Source organism: Crocuta crocuta, unplaced genomic scaffold, assembly GCF_008692635.1.
Source record: "Crocuta crocuta isolate KB4526 unplaced genomic scaffold, BGI_CrCroc_1.0 scaffold564, whole genome shotgun sequence".
NCBI classification, from domain to species: Eukaryota; Metazoa; Chordata; class Mammalia; order Carnivora; family Hyaenidae; genus Crocuta; species Crocuta crocuta.
In genome coordinates this window covers 1,563,410-1,588,137 of record NW_027533010.1, presented here as the reverse complement: position 1 = coordinate 1,588,137, position 24,728 = coordinate 1,563,410, and the positions used below count along the sequence as shown (strand labels likewise).

General features: G+C 37.0%; 1 protein-coding gene across 2 annotated transcripts in view; it reads left to right on the top strand.

The window, feature by feature from the left end:
• Window positions 1-1,308: 1,308 nt before the first annotated feature.
• Window positions 1,309-24,728, top strand: part of GTF3C3 (general transcription factor IIIC subunit 3) — a 36,513-nt gene continuing 13,093 nt past the window's right edge. For both annotated transcript variants that reach the window (XR_013330670.1, XM_077745783.1), the window contains exons 1-13: window positions 1,309-1,482; window positions 2,341-2,452; window positions 5,769-5,959; window positions 6,854-6,977; window positions 10,473-10,664; window positions 11,172-11,337; window positions 14,115-14,262; window positions 14,803-14,875; window positions 19,051-19,154; window positions 20,506-20,677; window positions 22,751-22,953; window positions 23,286-23,387; window positions 24,423-24,558. Coding sequence is in view for 1 of the 2 variants with exons in the window: in XM_077745783.1 (XP_077601909.1) it covers window positions 1,381-1,482; window positions 2,341-2,452; window positions 5,769-5,959; window positions 6,854-6,977; window positions 10,473-10,664; window positions 11,172-11,337; window positions 14,115-14,262; window positions 14,803-14,875; window positions 19,051-19,154; window positions 20,506-20,677; window positions 22,751-22,953; window positions 23,286-23,387; window positions 24,423-24,558 (1,825 nt within the window). In the remaining variant the exon portion in view is untranslated. The remainder of the gene's footprint in view (window positions 1,483-2,340; window positions 2,453-5,768; window positions 5,960-6,853; window positions 6,978-10,472; window positions 10,665-11,171; window positions 11,338-14,114; window positions 14,263-14,802; window positions 14,876-19,050; window positions 19,155-20,505; window positions 20,678-22,750; window positions 22,954-23,285; window positions 23,388-24,422; window positions 24,559-24,728) is intronic.

The following is a 24,728-nucleotide window of genomic DNA, read 5'->3' as shown; positions in this document are numbered from 1 at the left end:
CTCATTCTGACATTCTCCTGTACTTATCCTCATCTGGATTGTAACAAAGAGGTACCAATGGCTAAATGATAGTCACCATGTAACTTGCCTCTAACCTTAGCTTTATATCAAGCTGCATTCTCTTGCCCATTTCTAAGGCACTTTCAATTCCACCTAGTTTAATTCATAAATGTGTTTTAAGCACAGATTACTAGAATTCATGAAGATGCATCAGGTACTACTGTTTTCAAGATGTTGAAAGATAGTATCTCTAGAATAGGACAGCAGAGAAATATTTATAATACAAGGTAAAATATAAACCACAGGAGTGTGCAGGAAGTGAAGAATAGTTCCTTTGAGGGGACACCATATATCATATTAATTTCACACATGGAATTCGGGGTCAAATAGACCAGGGTTCACATCCTGGTTCTGCTACTTATTAGCTATAGGACTTTGGCACTAATAATAGCAACATTCTCAGGTGCTTGGGTGGCTCTTGATCTCAGCTCAGGTAGTGATCTCACAGTTTGTAGGATCCAGCCCCAGGCAGCAGGGGGAGCTTGCTTGGAATTCTCTCTTCCTTTCTCTCTGTCACCCTCCCACTCCCACCCCCACACAAGCACGAGTTCACTCTCTCAAAAAAATAAAAATAAAACCAACATTGGATTTTAAGGATTATTTTGAGCTATGTATGTAGTATGTAAAAACCAGTTCATGACCTATACTAAATGGGCAAGGGTGTATAGTAACCACATCAAGCATTTGATTCTTTCTAAAAGTTTGACTGTTAAGAAAAGAAAACTTGGGTGGGAGTGATAGGTGCAACATGAAGTCCCAATAAACTTACTTACAGACTGAGAAGGAGCCCTGAGGAAAGGGAGAGTTTGAGGATTTGTGAAGACGGGAAAACTCCACTAATGGTGGAGGTGATGAGATTTAGAGCACAAATTGGGAGAGGACTTTCGCTTTCTGTGGCAGGAGAAAAATGGTAAAAGAAACATGCACGTGGCAGTGCAGTTGGTTAAATCAAGAAAATAATGCACCCCAGCAAAGATCAAATTAATTTAAAGAACAAACATTCAGAGAAGGAAGTGGATTAGGAGAACACTAATAAAGAATTGCGAGAAACGATGTAGATTAAGGNTAACTCCCTAATCCTCTTTAACAGCAAGCCTTGAGCCAGGGCAGGTCCCGCTCTCGCTGTTTGGAAGGGGGTCGGACCATATGCGCCAGCGGAACCTGAGCGCAGCGGCTGCGGCACCGACCGGACCCGTTTCCCAGGAGGACGCCGGGTCGCTTTTCTCGGAGCCCGGGAGCTGGGTAAAATCTAGGAAGTCTTGCTTTTTCCGGTTCTCTGTCCAGGTTTCTGTTGCTGCGTATCCGCACCTCCAAGCAGACATGTCGGGTTTCAGCCCGGAGCTCATCGACTACTTGGAAGGGAAGATCTCCTTTGAGGAGTTCGAAAGGCGGAGAGAAGAGAGAAAAACCCGCGAGAAGAAAGTGAGGCGACAGCTAGGCCAGGATGCCCCTGTCTTGTCGCCCTAAAAAGCTAGATGTGGGGGACCCAGATGACCCCATTCGCTGTGATGGAGGGGGCCAGGAATTCCTAGCAGCTTCTTCCGCTTCTTACCTAAATCTGGGTTCTCACTTCTCAGTCCTGTGCTAAGCTCCTCTTAAGAAATTTCTCCCACCAAAAAGCTTGTCTCGGTGGTAACCCCACCTTCCCCCTTCTTCATTCCCCTTCCTCCTCTACCCTGTCAGAGTTTCTGATTCTAATACTAGTTTTGCCACTAATTCTTTTTGTGTGCGGGTGAGCAGTTCACCTCCCTTCCTTAGGCCTCAGTTTCTTTATTTCTAAACCTAGGGGTTGGAGCTCCCATTTTTGAAGAGTCTCCCAGTGGTGTGATGTGCTCTACTTCAGGAAAGCGAGTTTTCTTTTCTGATAACAAAATCTTCACTCACGTATTTTTCATACTTTAGAATATCTGAACTTCACATATCCTCTTACTTATATGAAGTCCGAGGGAAAACAAATATAATCGCACCCTTTTAAATTGATTGGTGGATTCGTTCCTAATTCATACAACTAATAATGACCCATCTCTTTTCATTTAAAAAGCTAGGATATAATGTGTAGATTCATGAAATAATCCAGATGTATTAAATTATTTTTTACAAGTGACTGATTCAGACAGTCGTAAGGGATGAGACCTAAGTACTCTGAAATGCTTTGACAGTTTTCAAACTTGTGCAGAGCTCAGGTTTTATAGAAATAAAAATGAGGCAAATGCCCTGTTCACTACTGTAGAGAACTAAATGTGTCTTATTTTTTGAAATTATTAATTAATTTTCCATCAGAGTGTTCAGGAAAAAGGAAAGTTATCAGTTGAAGAAAATCCACATGACAATGAAGTTCCATCATCATCGGGAATTGACTCCACAAAATCGCCTGACAATGAGGCCAATGAAGGTATGTTGAAGTCATTTGCTATTTGCATTACATGTTAAGAATAGCTAGTAATTTAGTGAAAAATTTTTCATTGCAGTGGTGTTCTGTTGTTGATTACCTGGTTTATCAGTAGTGTAATAATAGTGTATGGCATATAATACGTGTTCAATAAATATTTGTTGAGATTTTGAATATGGTGATGGTTAGTTTGTGGGTTATTTTTGTGGAAAAGTATTTCAAATTGAAATCAGTGTTTGGGAGCCTTTTTATTTAGAGTCATTGTTTTTTAAATTGGCCCTTTTGGTTACTAATAAGTTCCAGACTATACTCCCCCGAATTGTAATGGTTTATACTTCTAAACAAAGTGGCTTCCAAACCACTGCCTTACTTACTGGAGATAAGATAAAAAATGCCAGTGTGGAAGTCCAGTTAGCTGCCCCCGACGGTCCTCACACACAGTAGAGGGCTCTTGGTATATTGCCCCATCTAGGATCCAGTCCTAAGCTCTGCAAATGTAGATGCTAGATTTGGTTAGTCCCAACTGATTAAACCCATCAGAGTCTAATTGATGAACTAGAATGCAAATTCATTAATTTCCAGTGATTGATATACCTTCCTAGTGAACAGAATACTGATAATAGTGGATAGTGTCCATTATCTCATGACAAGTTATGTGGGGTACTGAACTGTCAGTTAGAATATAGCTTTGTATATAGTATCTGAAGTGAGAACTAAATTAAACATTTTAGTTCTAAGGGGTAGAAGGAGAGGCTGGTTCTTTTCCCTGTGAACAGCTGTCTTTACAAAGAGTTTACATACTGATTGGATAGACAGAAAATAAGCTTTATTCCTGCCTCCTTGGACCCAGTGGAGAAGAAAGGGCAAAGAGGAGCGCAAATTGGGGTTACGGTTTCTTACCTTATCAGGCAAGTCAGGTGGAAAAGGAGCGAAACTTGTTCTAACAACTTGTGGGTCTTTCCTTATCTGCTTAGGGGAGGGGTAGCTCTTCCATCATCAGATCTTTGAGGTGCATTGTAGTAGCAGGCATCCAGTGGTGCGTGGTTGGCTATAGCTTCCCCGAGAGAGGTGGCCATCAGGTCCTCCCTAAAAAAAAAAATAGGATTAACTGAGCAGTCAGGCATACTGGTACTGAATTGCCTCAGCTCAGATAATCCCATCAGTCCATTTGAGAAATAAAACTCCCAATTTCCCAGGAAGCAATCATCCCAGAACTCTACTGAGACCATTGGTTAGTGAGTTTGAACATATATTCAAAACAAAAGGTGGGTCAGTTTTGAACAAGTTTAGCGAAGTCTGCTAATTGGAATATACGGCCACCAGAGTTAATAGTCTTTTTCTTCCTATACATTGTTGAATACCCCTGGCACATTCTTGCTCTTAAGCACCTTTCCTACATGCCATGCAGATAGGACCTTCTTTCATTTCATTTTTAGTTCATTAGTGCTGGTAGAAAAACTACAATTAATTTTTGTATATTAACCTTGTATCCAGGAACCTTGCTTAATTATGTATTCTGGCAGTACGTATGCACATTTTTTCAGATCTGCTACGTACATATTCTTATATTTATTTTGGATGTTCACAATTCTTGAAGCTGATCATTGTGATTTCATGAGAATGATTATTATTTGTTGCTCAGAGTATGTGGGTTTTTAAAAATTTTTGCCCTTCCTTACATGTATTTAACTATCTTGTTTATCCAGCGTCTTTGGGGTTTGAAGTATTTCACATAAGTGAATAAGCTTGCAAGTTTTGAATACAATTATGTAAAATTATATAAAATATATATAAAGTTTTAACTGTTTCATTGGAGTTTTTCTAAAATATGTTACATGTCTCTGCTTTAACAGAAAATTGGCTTCAGACTTAACCATTACTTGGTCATTTAAGGTTATCATTATGAACTTGCAAAAATCACTGTACTCTACTGGCATCCTCAGATACAAATAAATTATGTCTTATTATTTTGTTTCTGGAATGATAATACTATTTTAATTTTAATAATAGCATTTATTAAGGTTTTACTATATCCTGAGCATTATTCTAAGTACATGTATATAAAAACTCACCTCGTTCTTAGGGTAAGCCTATAAGGCAGACATTATTATTATACTGTATTTATTTATCTACCTCTTGAAATGGTACAACCACTGTTTATGTATGTTTGTGTGTGTGTATGTATGTAAGCTCTGTGCTCAGTATGGGACTTGAACTTACAACTTCAGGATCAAGAGTTGCATGCTCTTTCCGACCAAGCTAGCCAGGCGCCCTGTTAGACATTATTATTAAAAAAAATTTTTTTTAATCCTTATTATTATATTTTAAATGTTTATTTATTTTAGAGAGACAGAGTGTGAGTGGGGGAGGGGCAGAGAGAGAGGGAGACACAGAATCTGAAGCAGGCTCTAGGCTCTGAGTTGTCAGCACAGAGCCCGATGTGGGGCTTGAACTCACGAACCCCGAGATTGTGACCTGAGCCTAAGTCAGACGTTCAACCAACTGAGCCAACCAGGTGCCCCTAATCTTTATTTCTGAAAGAGAGAGAGAGAGAGGGAGACAGACAGACAGACAAAGTTCAAGCAGGGCAGGAACAGAGAGAGACACACACAAAGAATCTGAAGCAGGTTCCAGGCTCTGAGCTGTCAGTACAGAGCCTGATGCGGGACTTGAACTCATGGACTGTGAGATCATGACCTGAGCTGAAGTTGGACACTTAACTGACTGAGCCCCCCAGGTGCCCCTGTCAGATATTATTAACCTCTTTTACAAATGAGGAAACTGAGGTTCAATTTTTTTCTTTCATTTTCCAGATTAGGCAGAGCTAGATTATTTCAATCTACTTTTTGGTAAAAGACATAATTTATACATCATCATTTAGTAATTTACCCAAAGTTACACAGTTAGTGATAATTGGAGATAAAGTTTGAAATCAGACAGCTTGACTCTGGAGGCCTTATCTCTAACCACTATGCTTGCCACCTGGTTTCTGTATCACCAGAATTGTTTAGTTTTTAGGTCTACGTCTTACACTTATTTAATTTTTTTCTCTCTGCTTTTAAATGTTACTGTGTACACTTCCGATTTCCCACTTAGTCTTCCTGTATATCTTAAAGAGGCCTAAACGGTGAGTCAGCACTTCCTACAGAGTAAAATACATGACTTTGACAGCTTTCTTCTTTGGGTTGTGTTTTGGAATGTTTGTTGTCTACTTTTACTTTCAGAAAATACTGGATTATTTTTTTTCCTTTTGACTACTGAGTGTTTGTTCTAATGGGTTTTAATTGTTTGTTGGCAACCTCCATGTGTCTTTTTTCAGGAGAAACGTCAGATGGAGTCAGCAAATCAGTTCACAAGGTCTTTGCTTCCATGCTTGGAGAGAATGAAGATGATGAGGAGGAAGAGGAAGAGGAAGAAGAGGAGGAAGAAGAAACACCTGAGCAACCCACTGCAGGCGATGTGTTTGTATTGGAGATGGTTCTCAATCGTGAAACCAAGAAAATGATGAAAGTAAATATTTATTTAGTCCTTATAAACAGAATATAAAAATGTAACATAGTAATTGAAAAAGAAATCTTTAAATTATTTGTATATTCAGAGAGAATCCAAGCTGTAAGAAAGGAAGTATCATGAGACAACTGTTGTTGTTTTTTTTTAAATTTTATTTTTAATTTTATTTATTTTGAGAGAGAGAGAGAGCCTGTAAATACGAGCAGGGGAGGGGCAGAAAGAGAGGATCCCAAGGAGGCCCATGAGATCATGACCTGGGCTGAAACCAAGAGTCAGACACTTACCTGAATGAGCCACCCACTTTCGTGTAGTTCATCTTAGAGATTTATAAAATGTAAAGCCTTAATTATTGCATATATCAAAATGTACTATAGTTTTGCTATTAAAAGATCCATATTATAACTTTTTAACCAATTTTATTCTGAGTTGATAAATTGAAGGAAGAAGGATCTTCAGTAGGTTATATTATAATAAGTTGACTGGCACATAAATCCATTCTGAGCATCAGGTTCTACATTTGTTATTCTAATTATTAATTAGTAATTCTTGACCACTTTGGTTTTTGTTTTCTTTATATATTTCACTGTGGTTTGAACTTTGTACTGTAGGAGGTTTGTTCTTATTTTTTGTCTTAGATTTCTGATGTGTTCCTTTTTGAAAATGTTATAGAATATTTCTTTTTCTTCTTAAGATTAGTTTTAGCCTTTTTCCTGAAATGCAGACTTTAATAATAATGAATCAGAATTAGTCATTTGGTCCTTAGTTCTCAATTTAGAATATTGAGAAGTTTTAAAGGGAAATTTCAGTTTCATTATGTTCTGCATTTATTAATTTGAAATTGAAATCTAAGACGCTACTGTATTTTAGTCTAAATGTCATTTTTTTTCTATACAGGAGAAAAGGCCCCGAAGTAAACTTCCCAGAGCTCTGAGGGGTCTCATGGGTGAAGCCAACATTCGCTTTGCTCGAGGAGAACGGGAAGAGGCGATACTGATGTGCATGGAAATCATAAGACAAGGTGTCTTCTGTGGGGAGTTATTGACAATAGCAGTTTAATAGTGTGTCTTAAAACATTGGAGGAGCACTTCACTGTACTCTTTGGAAAAAATATTCAGAAGCTTGGAGATGATTGTGATAACAGTGATTTGCCACTTTTCATATTCAGTAGAAATCATTACCAAGAAAGTGAAAATCTTAGAGTATGACTTAATGACATATTAATATTTATTGAACTCTTATAGCCATTTTTGTTTGTTTTTTAATGTTTCATTTTGGGGTTTTAGACTTTTGTAGCAGTAGTCTTTTTTAAATATGACACCTTGTGTTAAAACCACTTAAAAAGTATTTTTTTATTTCATTTTCCAGCAGAGCTATATTATTTTAATCTACTTTTTGGTAAAAGACACAATTTATACATATCATCTTTCATTAAACTGCAGATCTTGAGCATACTGAAGGATATCTTCAGAAGTGACTTTTTGACTAATCGCTTATATTTATCATTTTGGTTTCCTGACATGTTGCCAAATGATGACCTGCATAGTGGCTTGGATAGTTGTAATACAGTGAACTGTTAATTTAGCTTTTCACTATTTTGGCATTTGATATTATCTGGGCTAGGGTCCTTTTAGAGGTCTTTTTTTTTTTTTCTTTGTTAATTTTATTTCTTTCATCATGGTAAATGTACTCTTTAATCCTTATACCCTCTTACTTCCATCCCCTGACCCACTCCTTTCTGGTAACCATCAATTTGTTCTCTACAGTTAAGAGTCTGTTCTTTAATTTCTCTCTCTCTCTCTCTCTCCTTTGCTTATTTGCTTTGTTTCTTAAATTCCACATGTGAGTGAAATCATACGGTATTTTTCTTTTTCTGACTGACTTATTTCACCTAGCATTATACTCTCTAGCTCTATCCGTGTTGCAAATGAAAAGGTTTCATTCTTTTTTATGGCCAAATAATATTCCATTGTGCGCGCGTGTGGACGCGCGCGCACACACGCACACACACACACACACACACACACCATCTTTATCCAGTCATCTATCGATGGACATTTGGGCTGTTTCCATGGTTTGGCTGTTATAGATAATGCTGCTATAAACATTGATATGCATGTATCCCCTCAGATTAGTGTTTTTGTATTTTTTGGGTTAATACCCAATAGTATGATTACAGAATTGTAGGTTAGTTCTGCTTTTATTTTTAAAGTTTATTTATTTATTTTGAGAGAATGGGGACGGGCAGAGAGCAAATCCCAAGCAGGTTCTGCACTGTCATCATAGAGCCTGATGGGGGGTTCAAATTCACGAACTGTGAAATCATGATCTGAACTGAAATCAAGAGTCAGACACTTAACTGACTGAGCCACCCAAGCACCCCATCTATTTATATATTTTTTTTAGTGTTTGTTTATTTTTGAGAGAGAGAGTGCAAACAGGGGAGGGACAGAGAGAGAGAGAGGCACACACACACAGAATCTGAAGCAGGCTCCAGGCTTTGAGCTATCAGCACAGATCCTGGTGTGGGCTTGAACTCACAAACTGAGATTGTGACCTGAGTCCAAGTTGGACGCCCAACTGATGGAGCCACCTAGGCGCCCCCTTTTTTATTTTATTAAATTTTTTTTAATGTTTCTTTATTTTTGAGAGAAAGAGAGCATGAGCATGGAAGGGTCAGAGAGAGAGGGAGATACAGAATCTGAAGCAGGCTCCAGGCTCTGAGCTGTCAGCACAGACCCTGATGTGAGGCTCAAACTCATGAACTGAGATCATGACCTTAGCCAAAGTCAGACGCTTAACTAAGCGTCTTTATCAGATATGTCCTTTGCAAATATCTTCTCCCATTGAGTAGGTTACCTTTTAGTTCTGTTGATTATTCCCTTCTCTGTGCAGAAGCTTTTTATTTTGATGTAGTCCCAGTAGTTTGTTTTTGCTTTTATTTCCCTTGCCTCAGAAGACTTATCTAGAAAAAATGTTGCTCCAGCTGATGTCAGAGAGGTTACTGCCTGAGCTTTAAGGATTTTAATGGTTTCAGGTCTCACATTTAGGTGTTTAATTGATTTTGAGTTTATTTTTGCCTATGGTGAAAGTAAGTGGCCAGTTTCATTCTTTTGCATGTAGCTGTCCAGTTTTCCCAGTACCATTTGCTAAAGAGACTGTCTTTCTCACACTGTGTATTCATTTCTCCTTTGTTGAAGATTAGTTGACCTTATTGTGTTTATTTCTGGGTTTTCTCTCCTATTCAGTTGATCTTTGTGTCTATTTTTATGCAACTATCATACTGTTTTAATTACTAGTGCTTTGTAATATAACCTGAAACCTGTAATTGTAATAGCTCCAGCCTTGTTTTTCTTTTTCAAGATTACTTTGGCCATTTGAGGTCTTTTGTGGTTCCATATAAATTTCAAGATTGTTTGTTCTAGTTCTATGAAAAATGCTGTTGCTATTATTTTTTTAAGTTTATTTATTTATTTCGAGAGCCTGAGTGAGTCGAGGAGGGGCAGAGAGAGAGGGAGAGAAAATTGCAAGCAGGCTCCATGCCTAGTNTAAGTTTATTTATTTATTTCGAGAGCCTGAGTGAGTCGAGGAGGGGCAGAGAGAGAGGGAGAGAAAATTACAAGCAGGCTCCATGCCTAACGCAGAGCCCTGTGCAGGGTTTGATCCCACAACTGCAAGATCTTGGCCTGAGTCAACAGAGTTGGTTGCCCAACTGACTGAGCCACCCAGGTGCCCGCCCCCTACTTTCTTTTTTTAAAGTAAGCTCTATACAGATTGGGGAAATTTTCAGCTGTTATACCTTCAAATAAAATTTCTGCCCCCTTGTCTCTATTCTTCTAAGATCACTGTAATGTGCATGTTGATTATAGTTGATGGAGTCACTGAGTTTCCTAATACTTCCCAATTTGCACAGTTTTCTTTCCTGTCCTTTGCTCAGTTTGAGGTTGCTCCTTTTTCTTTTCTTTCCAAGAAACAAGATTAACCACACTTTTTTCTTGAGAATATTTTATTTGGTTTCTACTTTGCAATATTATCTTTTCCTTTGTATCAGTTTATAGTTGTTTATTTTTGACAGTAATCTTTGACAGTAATTAGATTAGTAATCTAATTAATCCCTTGTGATCTTAGAACTTCATTTCAGAAACATTTCAGAAATGCAGATTAACTGTTCACTTTGATATTCTGGATTTAGGTGCAGTCTACTCAGTCCATTCATTCCATACCCTATGGTTGTCAGATCATGAAGATTCAACACTGATGTGCTGATGCTCATTGGGATGAACTTGCTGAGCTATTAAGCCATGTTTAGCCTTAGCAAAGGGAGATTTTCATGAGGGGCACATGGTGGAGAGTAGAGTTTTTCATGAAATGACACAAGTAGTTTGTATAGTTCTGCTAGAGTGTTTAAAAGAGTTTAATTATTTAAAAAAGGATCTGTAATTTGAACCATGGGATTATATCATCTCATACCTCTTTCCTCAGTCAGTGGAATTTGTTTTTTTTTAATTCATTTTAGCTCCTCTGGCTTATGAGCCATTCTCTACCCTTGCCATGATATATGAGGACCAAGGTGACATGGAGAAATCTCTGCAGTTTGAGTTGATTGCTGCACATTTAAATCCCAGTGACACTGAAGAGTGGGTTAGATTGGCAGAAATGTCTCTGGAGCAAGATAATATTAAGCAGGCTATTTTTTGCTACACAAAAGGTAATTAAAATGTTCTTCTTATTTTGTTTGATAAAATGTTACATAATAGATTCTTTTGATAATTGTACTTACTAGTTTGGGGTGATGTTAGGGGAAATCTATTTATTCCTGATATTCTGTCATCCCAGGGTTAAGTATTTGGGGCCTGTCTGCTTTCATGTTTATCAGCAACTTTATATCATGAGCTAATATAGCACAAAAGTTGGTAGAACACTACCTTCAGTTTCCTACTGAGAGGTAGGTTGGTTCTAAGCTGTTCCTTGAGGGTTAACATCACACTAGAGTTACCAAATGAAGATTAATGTAGAAATTCAGGTTCTATCTGGTCTCAGAGTAAACCTAGCTAGAGTGAAGGTAGATTTGTTCCAGAATAACCCACTTAGTTCTATTAGACAATTAGTTTAGAGTGTTTTTTTAATTTTGTGAAAAGAGAATCAGTCATATCCAAGTATCATGAACCCCTTTTTGTGATAAATCCATAATTTATATTCTCTTTTTTCTTCTTAGCTCTTAAATATGAACCTACTAATGTCCGTTATCTGTGGGAGCGATCGAGCCTTTATGAACAGATGGGAGATCATAAAATGGCAATGGATGGTTATAGGCGTATTTTAAACCTTTTATCTCCCTCTGATGGAGAACGTTTTATGCAGTTGACTAGAGATATGGCAAAGTAAGTTTGGAGGGAAGTATATATAGATGCTTCTAATAATCATCTTATTTTATAAGTCAAAGCACATATTTGAACTAGAATAAGCATTTTATTGAGGTTCAAAGAAGTGTTTTATTTTATGTATCTTATATTGTACTTAAATATAGAGGTGGGGTTTTTTTTCAGTACTTTTCTGTTTCCAAGTCAACTGTGTGATTACTTAGAAAAATTTGTATATACATTACCTTCAAGTGTTCTGAAGTTTAAAAATGGGGCATGTTCTAAAAGGATGATTAGGCTTCTAAATTTCCATAACTTAGTCGATGTACATTTGCAGTAATATTAAATTATTTGTTGTAAATACGCTGTTGAAATGTTTGTAATCTGGGGTTTTCTGTAATCATTCTACCTTTAGTCAGTACTAGAATACCATCTTAAGACAAAAAATTTTCCTTATAGTTGACATATGGCACTGACTGTGGTATAGATTTTATTTAAAAAAATATCCCATTTGCAACGTCGTGGATGGAACTATAGTATATTATGATAAGTGAAATAAGTTAGTCAGGGAAAGACAAATACCATATGATTTCACTCCTGTGGAATGTAAAAAACAAAACAGATTAACAAAGGGGAAGGGGAAACGAGAGGGAAGTAAACCATAAGAGACTTAATGATAGACAACAAACTGAGGGTTGATGGAGGGAGGTTGGTGGGGAATGGGTTAGATGGGTGATGAGTATTAAGGAGGCACTTGTGTTGAGCACTGGGTGTTATATGTGTGATGAATCACTAAATTCTTCTCAAACCAGTATTACACTATACGGTAACTCACTAGGATTTAAATAAAAATTTGAAAATAAATATTATATGCTACCATACTTCTGATATGCTGTACATCAAAGCAACGTAGAGCACATTTTGGCTAAATAATGTCTTGTTGTAAGCTCTCTTTTCTGGGTTTATCTGTAAATGGTAATTTCAGCCTAGGGTCAGCCATCTTGATCTGGTTATGGCAGTAATCTATGGAAGGGATAATAGTAGCTTGGACCAGTCAAGTGCAGGAGATGGTGAGAAGTAATCAGATTCTGGATGTATTTTGAAGGCTGAGCTCAGGATTTTCTGATAGGAGATGGTGTGTGTGTGTGTGTGTGTGTGTGAGTGTGTGAGTGTGTGTGAATGAAAGAGAGAGACACACAGACAAGGGAAGAGTTCTGAGGACTAAATCCTGAGGCACTCCAGTGTTTAGAAGTCAGGAAAATGAGGAGGAAGTATCAGGGAGACTGAAAGGAAATGGGCACTGAAGTAGGAAGAAACTAAGAGAACATGATATTCTAGAAATGTATTGAAAGCACTTCAAGGAGGAGGGATGACCATCTATGTGAAATAGTCCAAATAGAGTATGTAAAATGAGGAGAGTATTGACATTGGAGATTGGGTGGGGGGTTCCTGGATCGGCAGCTCTGGAGAAATTTATAAGGGGAGCAGAGGAATGAGAGGATTTTATTAGAATGGGTTGTAGGGGAAAGAGATAATTTTTTGTTTTATTTCTTTCTAGGAGAGAGAGAGAGAGACAGCGTGAGCAGGGGAGGGTCAGAGAAAGAGGGAGTCACAGACTGAAACAGGCTCCAGGCTCTGAGCTGGCAGTCAGCACAGAGCCCGACGCGGGGCCTGAACCCACGAACCGCGAGGTCATTACCTAAGCGAAAGTCGGATGCTTAACCGACTAAGCCACCCAGGTGCCCCAAAGAGATAATTTTTAAGTTGGGAAAAATTACAATGTATTTGTATTCAGATGGTATAATCCACAATTGAGAAACACATTGAAGATTCATGAGAGAAGGGACAGTTGCTTAATTGATGTTCTTGAGTAGGTGGAGAGAATGGGATCTAGTTGGGGGTTTGCCGTATAGGTGGAGAATGTGGAATATACGGCAATGGGTATGCATAAGTAGGAAGATGTATTGGGAGTGTGAGGGATGTCATGATCTGGTTCTCTGCAAACTAAGAAGGAAGGTCATCAGCTGAGAGTGGGGATCAGAGAGTTTGGGAGGTTTGAAGGGAGAGATGAGGAACGGTTGTCTAGGTCCTTGGCCTTGCTACAGCATTTGTATCACCTGGGAGCCTGTCATAAATGTAGACTCTCAGCCTTACCTCAGCTCTACTGAATCAGAACATGCCTTTTTACAAGACTTTGTATGCACATTCAAGCTTGAGAAACAACGGACAAGGTAACTGTAGCAAGACTGCTGACAGCACCGTGGGCCCACTTCCGTCTAGTGATCATTAATTTAGAGTGAGTCCAGTAAGCCTGGTCAGCTGGACAGGTGGTTGTGAAGAGTAGGCATATTTGGATTAAAAAGGGTTGGGATTTTATCATATGACTTTATCAGAAGGACAGGAGAAGTGAGGAGATGTGCCAGGGAGTAAATTCAATGTTGGTCTATGGAGAAGGACGAAAGTGAAGTCAAGAGGCTGCAGGACAGTGAAACAAGTAGATCAGTGCTTTGTAGATCCCACTGAGGGAGGAAGAGTTGTTGGAATTGGGTGAGAGGGAGAATGAGCCAGAATGATAGGAGGTAGCTTTTGGAGAGAGATGCTTGACATGATGACACTGTTATACTGACGTTGCCCATTTTTCTCTGGATCGGCTGTGATTATGATTTTAAAGAAAAGTTTTTTTCTCCTCTCTGATTTTAAGAAAATGAAAATCAGTTAATAGATGGTCTAAGCAAGGATATATGAGTTTTATAATGAACTAAATAAGTATTCGTCCATTTTGTCATTTATTTTTTCAGGAGTTACTATGAAGCCAATGATGTTACTTCAGCTATTAACATAATTGAAGAAGCTTTCTCAAAACATCAGAGTCTTGTTTCCATGGAAGATGTTAATGTAGCAGCTGAACTATATATTTCTAACAAACAGTATGACAGAGCTTTGGAGGTAGGAATGTAATGTGTTTCTCTCTTAGATTTTGGACACATGTCTGCATTTTAGAAATTCTTACAAATTGACAATTCCTCACTTTAGTTATATATGTTAAATTACTTATATACTAAATTATATTTTTAAAGTTTGTATGGAAACAGATTTCTAGATTCTGTAGCAATTCCATATAAAATGTAAAGTATAATTTGATAAATGCTGTCACCATTATCACAGGTGCCAGATGTGTCTGTACTTGAGGGTAGCAGGACTGAGCAGCGGACGAATTGCTCTGATTCCATTCCTAAGTTGTTGGAAACAGTAGTTTGGTTTGATATAGAGGAATTATGTATCTTGCATTAAATGTTCAGTTAATATGATACAAAAATGTTAATATATCACAGTGGTTCCTTATTTTAAAGAGATTTGTTGTTGCTTTTTATAGTTCATTTGTATGTTGTAAGGATTATTTGAATTAACTGTACAAATCTTTGCATTGTGAAAGGGTTTTTCATACATACCTATTATATCATTTCCCTTTTTTCTCCATTCTTTTAGGTAATAACAGATTTTTCTGGAATTGTGTTGGAAAAAAAAACTACAGAAGAAGGCACTTCAGAAGAGAATAAAGGTTGTAGTTTCTTCTGCATAGGTTGGATTGTATACATAATCCTCTCTTTTTTTATAATGTAGCATTTAGAAATTGATAGTTAATGTTCCCCTAACAAGTTGTCCCAGAAGCATTTTTTTCTTTACAGAGATTTCATTTTTTTTTCTTATGGATATTTACTTACAAGAACTCTTTTATTTATTTATTTATTTATTTATTTATTTATTTATTAATATTTTATTTATTTCTGAGAGAGAGGGAGAGAGAGCGATCAAGCAGGGGAGGGTCAGAGAGAGAGGGAGACACAGAATCTGAAGCAGGCTCCAGGCTCTGAGCTGGCTGTCAGCACAGAGCCCAACGCGGGGCTTGAACCCACAAACAGTGAGATCATGACCTGAGCCGAAGCCAGACGCTTAACCGACTGAGCCACTCAGGCGCCCCAAGAGCTCTTTTCAAAAAATTGTTTCCGGTCCCTTTTTATTTCTCAATGTATCCATTTGAACATGGCATTTCTCATTATCCAGGTCTTTTTAGTGATATGTGAACAAAGAATGGATTACTGAACAGCTATCAAAAACATTTAGATATAAAGCAATTTAATTTTTAGAAAGGACTTAAAATACTCTCATTGAAAAAACTCTACTTCAAACTTAAGCATTCACATAAAATGTAGACTAATATGATTACTATGTTTGAAAACTTAAAATATGTAGTTAGGGATCTGGTTAGAAAGTCGTACCTGAAGTGTAGCTTGCAGTATCGCTTTTAGCTTTTTTCATCATCCCCACTTTTTTCTTTGTATCATACCCGTTAACCTGTTCTGTGAAAATACTGGCATGCAAGTCCCTATATGAGGTTGTAACAAAATTGAAGTCTCTGGGCAAAATAGATGTCCCTCTTCTTGTGAGGAAATTCCTACATCATAACTTCCACATCTACCCCATGAAGCTTTGGTGGTGGTGGGGTAGTGGGGAGACGTGTTACTTGAGTATTTGTCCATTTCTTCTAAGTTGTNTTGCCTTATACACAGCTTCCCAGGCAACCCCCTCGGGCGATTCCAGCGACGTGTTACTTGAGTACTGCCTGCTTCAAAATATTTCCCTCCCTGGCTTCTCAGGATGCTGAAAAATTCCATCATTATATAATCCTTTGGGTTAAGGCGTAATTATTCAAAAACAAAACGTTATTTTTTTAAAGATCTATCCTAATGGAAAGTAGTAATTCATTTTTACAGTGAATTCATAGAGAACAAGGCACAAGATAAGACATGGGAAAGATAAGTAGTGAAGTGGAGAGTTGTTGGGGAATGAAAAGCCCAGTCCAATAAGAGTTTCTTTTAAGGTCCTATGCTGGATGTGTGGGGAATATACAGCGGATGAGTATGACATTTCCTGCCCTTAAGGACATTGGGGAGTGGGGTTCAAATGAAGTGTATACAGTTTGATTTTAATAGGAACAGTGTGATCATCTCTGTAGTAAACCTGACATTATGGAAAAACAGAGAAGAGCAATATACTAAGATCAGAGGAGGTTTCTAGAAGCATAATTTAAGGAAACACCCAAGAGGAGGTGCATATCAGACTGAGGTCACAGGGTGTAGGAGCATTGCTTGGTATGGGCAGGATTACATAAGATGCTGTGGCTGACAGTCTTGGGTAGTAAATGAGTAGTGAATGAATCATAAAGAGTAGGAATTGTAGTGCCATGGGGGCATGAATAAGGTATCTGAAGGACTCTGTCAATTTTGATAGTTTTCTTGGACCTGGCCTAAACTAGAGTTCAGTCTCAAGTTGTCTTGTAGCCATAATTTCTTTTTCTTAAGTTTATTTATTTATTTTGAGAGAAAGCACGAGTAGGGGAGGGGTAGAGAGAGAGGGGGAGAAAGAGAGTCCCAGGGCTCCATGCTGTCAGTGCAGAGCCCAACACGGAACCAAGCATGAACTGTGAGATCATGACCTGAGCCAAAATCAAGAGTCACATGCTCAACTGACTGAGCCACCCAGGCACCCCTGTAATTTCTATTTAAGATCTTTCTTCTAAAAAATTACATTCATGTTGAAAAATGCTGCTGTCCGTTATTTTAAAAATATTAATGAAAAATAGAGTTATGTTCAATTTTTAATTGTAGATATGTTGTTTAGTATAGTTTGCTGTGTTTCATTGATCATCCCTTCTTCCTTCCTTCCTTCCTTTCTTAATGACTTAACGTATCTGAATTCAGTAAATATCTTAACATAAATCAACAGCATGTCACAGTTTAGGTAGTGGTGTTTTTCTTAGTATATAAAATAGTAGTGCATCTGGAAGCTGGCATCTTGGAGTTGATAAAATAAAAAAGATATGTCCACATGACTAGAACATTAAAACACTTTTAATGGAGCAAAGATAGTTACTTTTTTACACATTTTTGAAAATGAGAACATTTATTGGTGGATTAATAGGCATTTCTGTTGAGGTTCACAATAAAATGAGGTTTAAAAGATACTGCTGTTAGTACGGAGCCTGCTTGAGATTTTCTCTCTCCCTCTCTCTCTCTGCTCCTCCCCTGTTCATGCTCACTCACTCTTGCTCTCTTTCTCTCTCAAAATACATAAATAAACTAAAAAAAAAAAAAAAAAGGATACTACTCTTATATGTTAGTTAATAAACTGTTATTCAAACTGGAAGGGCTATAAATAATATCTACTGCTTTTGTTAGCATGGTCAAATTGCCACTAAAATGTCTAAGTAATTATTCTCAGTCTCCTATACTTAGCTGATTGAACTGGTAACTGCTTGTGGACCAGTACAGGTTCCAGACTTCCCTTCAAGTGGCACTGTCTTATAGCATTATAAAGGATCCCTCTTATCTCTACTAAAATATAGTTGACCCAAATTCTACCTTGCCTGATGAGATTGTGACCCCTACTTTCTTTTTGTTTTCATTTGCCTACTGTGTCTTTGGTTTGCCTTTTTTTTCAACCTTCCTGAGTTATATGATTTTAGGTGTATAGTCTTATTTTCAACATAAAATTGAGTTTTACTTTGTGATTATACGAGAAATCAAATTTTTTATTTATATACCTGTACACACTGTATCTTTAATAGGTATGCCATAGCCACTGTGTACAGAAGAGACAGGCTGCAGATATAGTCTACGTCAGATAGACTNACCGCGAAATCATGACCCAAGTGAAAGTCGGACGCCTAACCGACTAAGCCACCCAGGCGCCCCAGGACTGTGAGGAGAATAAATTTAAGTTGGCTTTCTGTATCAGTTCTTGTATTGGAGCTTGGAGATAAAGTTGTCCAAATCCTTCCATGAATTTACAGTTTTAGGGAGTTCTATAATTTATATGACAAATTCTATAAAACATGAAGTTATTTCATTTTCATATAATTTTAGGTTTTATTCCACCACTAAGATAAATCTGTGATGTTCTGTATGCTTTTTTTTTTTTTCTGAGATGGAAACTTGTTTGGAATTTTCTAGATTTTACAAAATACAAAACATTTTAAATGTGGATAAAAATTCCTTTGACTAATTTCTCAGGGCTTTAAAAATTGTTTTACCTTGGGGCACCTGGGTGGCTCAGTCGGTTGAGTGTCCGACTTCAGCTCAGGTCATGATCTCACAGTTTGTGGGTTCAAGCCCCACATCAGGCTTGCTCTGTGTTGACAACTCAGAGCCTGGAGCCTGCTTCAGATTCTCTGTCTCCTTCTCTTTCTGCCCTTTCCCGGCTCAAAAATGAATAAACATTAAAAAAAATTTTTTTTGTTTTACCTTAGTGAGGTTTTAGAAAACCACACAGTAATTTATCCCTTTCTTAGCCTCTTTGTCATAAAGACTGAAAAAAGGCTTTTGAATTCAAAACAAAGGAGTTTATATATACTTGGTCATTTTTGTCTCTCTCTCCCTCTCTCTCTCTCTTTTTCCTCTGTAGATTTGATAGAAGGTGTGGGAGTTTTTATAGGTTTCAGATAAGTGGATAAAGCATTAGGAAAAGAATAGGAAAGATAATTACTACCAAAGGACAGACTGAAGAGAATATAAAAACCTAGTAATAAAAGTTGCCCCAACTTAGAGTTGGCTACAGAATCATTTGCTCTGAATGAAGTAAATGAGATCTTATGTAGAAAATAGAACTTGCTTCATTTGCCATACATTCTAAGCTTGCATATAGGAACTGCTTTTTACCTGTCTGTCTTCTCCACAGCTGGTGAAAATGTTACCTGCACTATACCTGATGGTGTGCCAATAGATATCACCGTGAAGTTGATGGTCTGCCTTGTACATCTCAACATCCTCGAACCACTTAATGTAAGTAACATTAAGATCTGCATTTGAGATGCATTAGATCAAATCCACATATTTTTTTAGATGACAAGAAATTGTAAGTTTAACCTAGATGTCACATTTTTCAGTAACCGAGGAAGTCTCCATAAGCATCAAATTATTTGTGTGTGAATATCTTATAAAAGGTAAACTGGGCTTGTAATAATGTTTTTCTTTAAGTTTATTTATTTTGGGAGAGGGGAGAGAGAGAGCACATGTGAGCTCAGGGGCAGAAAGAGAGAAGGGAGAGAGAGAATCCTAAGCAGGCTCTGCACTGACATTGCAGAGCTCATTTGCAGGGCTCGAACCTACAAAATGTGAGATCATGACCCGAGCCACAACAAAGAGTTGGATGCTTAACCGACTTAGCCACACAGGTGCCCCTTGTTTTTCTTTTTAAATAAGAACAATCCAGAGATCAGAATTTGAGATTAGGGTTTTTAAACAGTTGGTAAATTCTAAAGTTCTTCCCTTTGCCAGCTTTGGACTAAGTATTTCGTTGAATAAAAGAATTTATTGGGCCTCTACTTTGCAGACCTTAGGATAAGGTATTGAATATAATATACAAATCCCTGCCCTCATGGGTCTTTTATTCTAATGGGAGTAAATAGATAACAAAATAAATATGTAAACTATAGGATGTTAGTTGGTGATAAATACTCTGGAAAAAATCAAACAGAGAATAGAGAATATTGGAGGTAGAAGGAATTTCAGTATTAAATAGGGTGGTCAGGAAAGCCCTCTTTGAAAAGGTGACCTTTGAATAATGACAGAAATATCAGCAAACACAGAAGCCCTGAAGCTTGGGTATATTTGTCTTGGCAGAGGAAGAGCACAAGTCACGTTATTTTAGCTCTTGCCGTGTCTGCTTATAACAGGCCTTCTAAAGTAAGTGCGGAGGGGCACCTGGTGGCTCATTCAGTTGAGCATCTGACTTCAGCTCAGATCATGATCTCACGGTTTGTGAGCTCAGGCCTCACATTGGGATCTCTGCTGTCAGTGCACAGCCTGCTTCGGGTCCTCCATCCCCCCCACACCCCCCCCCCCCCCCCCCCCGCCTCTCTGTCCCTCCCCCACTCATGCTTGATCTCTCCAAAATAAATAAATGTTATAAAAAAAATTAAAGTAGTATGTTGAATGAGTGATGGTAGTATGAATTGTTTCTAATAGAGCTATAGAAATGAATAGAAAAATGGTTATTTAAAGCTGTTTTCATTTAACCTTGTTCCTTTTAGGCTTGCTTCAAATAACTGATAGACCTGTGAAAAGAGAAATACACATAGATGTCCATATTTGTAATGATTGTTTGACTTCAGCCTTTTATTTTGGGGTCTAGCCTCTCTTGACAACACTAGTGGAACAGAATCCTGAAGATATGGGAGACCTCTATCTAGATGTTGCTGAAGCTTTTCTGGATGTTGGTGAATATAATTCTGCACTTCCCCTCCTCAGTGCACTAGTCTGCTCTGAAAGGTACAACCTCGCAGTAGTTTGGCTTCGGCATGCAGGTAATACTTTTTAGTGGGATGGAGAAACTTTAATCATAAGCAGGCAAGAACTAACTTTACCAAGATGGTAATAATTATTTAAAATATTAATGTTTTGGTAAAAGTGAAAGTGTTTCTAGTTTCAGGGCAGTTTTTGAATATCAAGTTTTTTTGTTTGCTTGTTTTTTGAGTATAGTTGACAAAGTGTTACATTAGTTTTAGGTGTACAACATAGTGATTCAGCAACCCTATGAATGTTAGTATTTCAAATTGTAATGGCATGCCACTGTGTGATTTCCCCTACATTAATGCTTTGGAAGAATGATTTACTTAATGGTACCAGAATGAAGTAGGACTGACATGTCCCCGATAAAAATATACAAGTCTTTTACCTCTCTTAACCATAGGCTCTGATTTCTAGTAATAGATTGTCAGACTTGGTGTGCTATCTAGTTTTGAAAGAGTTTTTATGCATTTATATTTAATGTTATTTTGAGGAAAACAGTTAATGTATTTTCACTGTTCTTTGAGATGCAAATATATGCTCAAGATTAGGTTTTATGTATCATTTCATTTTATTGTATCTAAATTTATAATAATCTGAAATAAATTATTTAAAAAATTATTTTTTAATTTTTTAAAATGTTTTATTTATTTCTGAGAGACAGAAAGAAAGAGCCTGGGCAGGGGAGGGTCAGAGAGAGNTAGCTTAAGAAAAACAACTAAATTTCTTAAATGTTTGAAATCCAAAAATATTCTAATAGGATTTTGTATTGAATCAATATAAAAGATACATTAAAAGTTGAATAGTTTTTGTCTAAAATGTTGCATGATGGCAAAAAGTTCTAATAGTTCTTAGAATATTATATGATGGTAGAAAGTTTTCTATAACTGGAGAAGCATTGATTGACAATTTGGGTTAGTTATTTTGAGACCTATCACAATATGAAATTGCTAAGAATACTTAAAGGTAACTCTTTACTGTTTGGATCAGCAAACATGAGTACAAATGTAACATCATCATAAAAACATATTCTTTTTGATATTTGAATTTTAAAGACATGAGCAGGGAGTTGGAGTTTTTACTGCTTATTATCAAAGCTTAACCTAAAGATGATACTCAGGAGAAAGTTGAGAAATACGAGATTTGAGAATGCATTTGGAAGCATAAGAACCATTTTAAGAGGTAATTGTAGTGAAAAGGGAATGAGATGAAAAAGGCCTAGATTAGTTTTGTCACTGGAGAGTTCAACTGGCAGGATTTAATGACTGACTGGCATAAAGTTTGAGGAATAGAGCCCAGTAACTTCCCTTCTGAGAACTTATCCTGAGGAAATAATTGAGTGAGATGAGGGGAGGTGGTTTATATTGGGGATCGCAATACTCAGGAGCCTGGCAAATAAATGAGTGAAGTGGGCAAGTGAAGGGGCCCAGGGGTTGGGGTGAGAACTGGAAAGCCCTCCCCAGAGGATGCTTCTGTTTCTCAGCATAGGTGATGTGCCCTGTGGGAACAGGGGAGTGTTGCCAATTCAGATTTTTCAAAAGAATCCGGTAACTTGGAGTTCATAAAAATCTGAAGTTTAAAAAATGTAGACCATGTATTGTTTTAAAAGCACTGTGGCCTAACAAAACATCTGTGGGTTAAATTGGTTTGCCAGTTTTTAAACATGGCTTATCTACATGAAAATGTTTACTGCATTGTTATTTATTAGAGTATAAATTCAGAAATAACCTAAAAATCAGATAATATGGTTAAACAAAAATGTTGAATGTTATAACCATTCAAAATGCTAAAGAAGATGTGGGAAATGCTGAAAGCATAATGCTAAGTAAATAAAGGAGAACCTCATAGTGTATGTATGTGCTGATTACATCCTTGTAGCAATTTGGATTTAGTTGAATCGATAGATCAATCAATCAATAGATGGAGATTAGAAGGGATGATTGTTTTAAAGCATTAGAAATATGCATACATTTCAATTTTGTTATAATTCTTTTTATATTGCTATAATATTTCTTTAAAGTGGAAAAGTAATTTTGGCAAGCTTACTAATCTGTAGATCATATTTATGCTTTATTTTAACATCATTTTAGAATGCTTAAAGGCCTTAGGCTATATGGAACGTGCTGCGGAAAGCTATGGCAAAGTGGTTGATCTGGCTCCCCTTCATTTGGATGCAAGAATTTCACTTTCCACCCTTCAGCAGCAGCTGGGCCGTCCTGAGAAAGCCCTGGAAGCTCTGGAACCAATGTATGATCCAGATACTTTAGCACAGGATGCAAATGCTGCACAGCAGGTAGGCCATGTCACGTGAAAGGAAGTTTTCTTTGGTAGATTATGTTTTTGAACTTTTTCCTCTGTGAAGGATGTGTATACAGTTTGTACCCAAAAGATTTATTTTAGTGTATTAAATTCACTGTTTTTGAAAAGTAATTTTGAAATTTAAGTTTCCACCTCTTGTTAGACACTATAAGTTATGTTTCTAAAATATTGGCTCTTAAGTTGTGAAAGATCATAAAGCAAATGTCGTTAAGGTTTGGTTTCTAAAACAAAACTCTTCTCTGCAAACAAGACAAGTTGCAGCAAAAGAATCTTGTCATATTCATTATCATGTGTTTATTTATTTAGGAACTGAAGTTATTGCTTCATCGCTCTACTCTGTTGTTTTCCCAAGGCAAAACATATGGTTATGTGGATACGTTACTTACCATGTTAGCCATGCTTTTAAAGGTGGGTAATTGCCTTTCCTTATGTTAGTGTTGTTGACTGTTTAAATGTTTAGAATTTGATTTAAACATAGATTATAGCTATTTTATAACTGTTCTACTCTCAAACTTTTAAAAATGAAAGTCAGATGCAGACAAAAGACTTAGAGGTGACTGGTATGTACAGTTGACCTTTGAACAACATGGGAATTCGGGCATCAACTCTAACACAGTTGAAATTCATGTATAACTTTTAACTTCCCCAAAATTTAACTACTAATAGCTGACTGTTGACTGGAAACCTTATTGATAATGTGAACAGGTGATTAACACATATTTTGTGTGTTAAGTGTATTGTATACTTCCAATAAAGGAAGCTAGAGAAAAGAAAATGTTAAGAAAATTATAAGGAAGAGAAAATATATTTATAGTACTGTACTGTATAAAAATCCATGTATAAGTGAACCTGTGTGTTGTTCAAGGGTTGACTGTAATTGAAAGTTCTATATTAAAAAAGTGTAAACTTGACTATAGGTAGAGTAAGTGAAATAAAATCTTTGCTAGTACAAATTTAGAAAAGTGAGAACCATAGTATTATCAATTATTGGCTTTGTAGACACTGTTATATGCCAAAATTGTTCATTTTGCAAAAATGTTTTCCTCGTGACATCATTTCCTTTCCAAGTCTAGCTTTTTCTCAAGGAAGTGGTTATGTGTGCATGTACATATGTTATAAGTTAATGTGAATTGCCTTCTTTTTCCCTGCTAAGGTAAGCATTGTGATCTAAATTCCCCTGGGAAGAAAAAAAAAATAAGTCTATTCTCTTTTAGGTGTTTAAATACACAATAATGTGGGCTCTTTTTCCCCTACCAAAGAAGATTTCAGGTACACCTATGGTACTTGTGACCCATAGATTTTCTTTTTAAAAAAATGGCTCATTTGGAGGGGCTTGAGACTCTTTATCTTGAGGTTGTGAGTTTCAGTACCATGTTGGGTAAGGAGATTACTTAAAAATAAAATATTATATGACTAAAAATTCTCAAATTATTTTTAATTCAGGTAGCAATGAATAGAGCTCAAGTTTGTTTGATATCTAGTTCCAAATCTGGAGAGAGGCATCTCTACCTTATTAAAGTATCAAGAGACAAAATATCAGACAATAGTGACCAAGAGACAGCAAATTGTGATGCAAAAGGTAATTACTTTCATTTCCATAAAATGTGGCAGAGTTCAAAAAATACTCAAAGTAATACAGTAATACTTGATAGTAACTTAATTGAAAATATACCCTTTTCTGGGGCTCCTGGGTGGCTCAGTCAGTTGGGTCTCTGACTCTTGATTTTGGCTCACGTCATGATCTTGGTT